Source organism: Oryzias melastigma, linkage group LG24 (assembly GCF_002922805.2).
Source record: "Oryzias melastigma strain HK-1 linkage group LG24, ASM292280v2, whole genome shotgun sequence".
In the NCBI taxonomy this organism is placed as follows: domain Eukaryota; kingdom Metazoa; phylum Chordata; class Actinopteri; order Beloniformes; family Adrianichthyidae; genus Oryzias; species Oryzias melastigma.
This window is the reverse complement of record NC_050535.1, coordinates 3,933,398-3,936,514: the sequence shown is the minus strand read 5'-3', so window position 1 is coordinate 3,936,514 and position 3,117 is coordinate 3,933,398. Positions and strand designations below refer to the sequence as shown.

General features: G+C 45.7%; 1 protein-coding gene across 1 annotated transcript in view; it reads left to right on the top strand.

The window, feature by feature from the left end:
- Positions 1-899: 899 nt before the first annotated feature.
- Positions 900-3,117, top strand: part of clvs2 (clavesin 2) — a 27,286-nt gene continuing 25,068 nt past the window's right edge. Inside the window, exon 1 of the mRNA XM_024291549.2 lies at positions 900-2,093. Within this exon, the coding sequence (XP_024147317.1) occupies positions 1,705-2,093 (389 nt within the window). The 5' untranslated portion in view covers positions 900-1,704. The remainder of the gene's footprint in view (positions 2,094-3,117) is intronic.

Below are 3,117 nucleotides of genomic sequence, written 5' to 3'. Positions count from 1 at the left end.
GGTGGACAGCGGGGCTCGCTAGCTCAATACAGCTAAGGTCGCTAGCATGCTACAACGGAGCTTACTAGTTCAATACAGAGGGATCTCGCAAGCTCACTGTAGAGGAGCTAGCTAGCAGGCTACAGTGGAGCTTGTTAGCTCACGTAGAGGAGCTCACTGACATGCTATAGTGGAGCTCACTACCTCAATACAGCAGTTTGCTAGCTTGCTGTAGAAGAGCTTGCTAGCCTGCTACAGCGGAGCTTACAAGCTCAATACAGCTGAGCTCACTAGTATCCTACATCGGAGCTTGCTAGCTCGATACAGCAGAGCTCACTAGCTTGCAATAGCGGAGCTCGCTAGCATGCTATGCTGTCCACCGAGCGGCTGACTAGCATAGCGAACTAACCCACTGAGTTTCTACTTAAGTAAACGTGGGCAAACACAGGTATGGCCCACATTTTTTACCCACTTCTAAAACAATATGGGGCCACTTGGGTCTCCTGACTGGGTTGTTGCATAAAACATAACGCATTGCTGAATAATCTTAGGAATAAAAGTAGAAGCACTTTATCCCTCGGCTATGTATTTTTACATAGGGGCGGAGCTAGAATACCATTCCAATTCATATATTGATGATTTCTCAGTCTTTGTCAATAATACTAATATGAATCAACATTGGTAGGTGGAGGAGCAAGTGAGGGGGCAGCTGGCCCCCCGTAGCTCCGCCCCTGTAAGACATCAAACTGCTCTAAAATGAGAAATTATTGTCTTTTTTTGTGTAAACTTTCCATTTTCCATCAGGCTGTTCTTCATGCTTCTCCATCTTTATGCCCCCCCCCCCCGGCATTTTTGTCGCCTTTATTTTACACTCCACCCCCACCTCCCACCACCTCCCTTCCCCCAGCTGGTGGTGTCCACACACCGACCGGGGCGCAGACTCTCTTCATGTCGCTCACTTTCCCAGAGAACAGACGGCGGCAGCAACAGCAGCAGCAGGAGGAGGAGGAAGAGGAGGAGGAGGAGGGAGACGGTAATCCCCCCACCTCCCTCCCTTTATCCACCCCACCCCTCACCAAAAGCCAGAAGCGGGAGGCAGGAGGGGAACAAAACCTCTCGGGACACCTGTGCCGCTGTGAGAGGATGCTGTCCGAGCGGAAGGAGGATTAGATGAAGGATGTAGAGGAGGAGAGGAAACCGAATCTGCGTCGATCGATGGTGACGGAGCCGCCTCCTCCACCACCACCACCTCCTCCACCAACACCACCGTCAGCCCGCGGATGGAGACGCGCCGTCTCCTGGTGCTGATGCTGATCTAGCGCGCGCGCTGCGGGCTGCTGCCGCATTGCCTGACCGCCGCCAGCGACGCCGTGGAGACGCCGGTGATGCTGTCGTCGTCATTGTGTCACAGACGGACAGAGGGACAGCTCTGACATGGAGGAGAGCGACCCCCATCAGCAGGTTGGATCCGCAGCCTGAACAACTTCCACATCCCTCCTCAAGTCCTACAGAGGAAGTGATTCTGCGCGTAAATGTGGCCCATATGTTGATGGTGGAGAATCCCAGCAGCAGCAGCAGCGCGTGTGCCACTTCAGGGTGGATTACAGACCAGCAGGCCTCCAGCTGGAATCAGCTCCTCATCACTTCTCTGCCCTGTTGCTTCTGGAGCTAAACATTTCTATTCTTTTTCCATTTTCCAAGCTGGAGGGACAGCTGTTGCAGAGCATGACTCACTTACAGACTGGCCTCTCTCCAGAGACCCTGGAGAAGGCTAAGGTGGAGCTGAAGGAAAACCCGGACACCTTACACCAGGACATCCAGGAGGTGAGGGACATGATCATCACCAGGCCGGACATCGGTTTCCTCAGGACAGACGACGCCTTCATCCTTAGGTTTCTCCGGGCGAGGAAATTCAACCACTTTGAGGCGTTCCGCCTGCTGGCTCAGTACTTTGAGTACAGGCAGCAGAACCTGGACATGTTCAAGAACTTGAAAGCCACCGACCCGGGCATCAAGCAGGCTCTGAAAGATGGGTTTCCTGGAGTTCTGTCCAATCTGGACAGATATGGAAGGAAGATATTGGTTCTGTTTGCAGCAAACTGGGACCAGAGCAGGTAAAAAGTGATAATTATTGTTAAAAAATGAATCATTTAAATGTGTGGAGTTGTCCGCTCAGCACTAGAAAACTAAACAAGCAGGAGCATGAACATCTAAACACATAATCATTGTTAAAATTGATTTATAAACTCCTGTTTTAATCAGACGAACAACCAGTAAATTGGAAAGATTTGCTCTTGTATTGATCTTTTCCCCTCAGCTATGTGGATTTACTATAAAAATAAGAGTTTACAGAAAGAGTGTGAGGTATGACGTTTATTTAATGCTTAGTTAGCATTCACACAATAGTGATCCTCTTCCTGCTCCTTTCTGTAGGTTTTCAACACGTAAAAACTCAATCACATGTCCAGCCTGTTCAGGACATTACTGCTTGTACTTTTGGTATTCATAAAGTTTAGAGTTTTTCAAATATTAATCAAAATATGCACCATAGGAAATGAATGATAAAGTCTTCAAATTTCAAAACTTTAAGTAGATTAGCAACAAACCTTTAAATACATCCATGATCTATATTTTCATCTTCTATAGTACTTTAGCTAATATTTTAGCAACATGCTAACATTTTTGGCTAATTTGTTACCTACTGGTTTTTTAGGCTAATTTATGGTTTAATTTCTATTTTACCACCAATAAAGGTTTTGACTAATTTAGTTTACTGAGGAATTTTAGGATTTTTTTTTAGTTTAGCTAGTATTTTAGCAACGAGCTAGCTTGTTTTTTTAATTTTTTTTGTTTTGGCCAATTTGTTATTTACAGTTTTTGTAGGCTAATTTAGAGTTTAGCTAATATTTTAGCAACAGGCTAACGTTTTTGACTATTTTAGTTGACGGAGAAGATTTAGGCTACTTTGGCGATTAGCTGATATTTTTAGCAACGAGCAAGCTTTTTTTGCCCATTTGTTATGTGCTTTTTATAGGCTAATTTAGAGTTTAGCTTCTATTTTAGCAACAGGCTAACGTTTTTGACAAATTTAGTTTACTGAGGAATTTTAGGATTTTTTGGGAGTTTAGCTAGTATTTT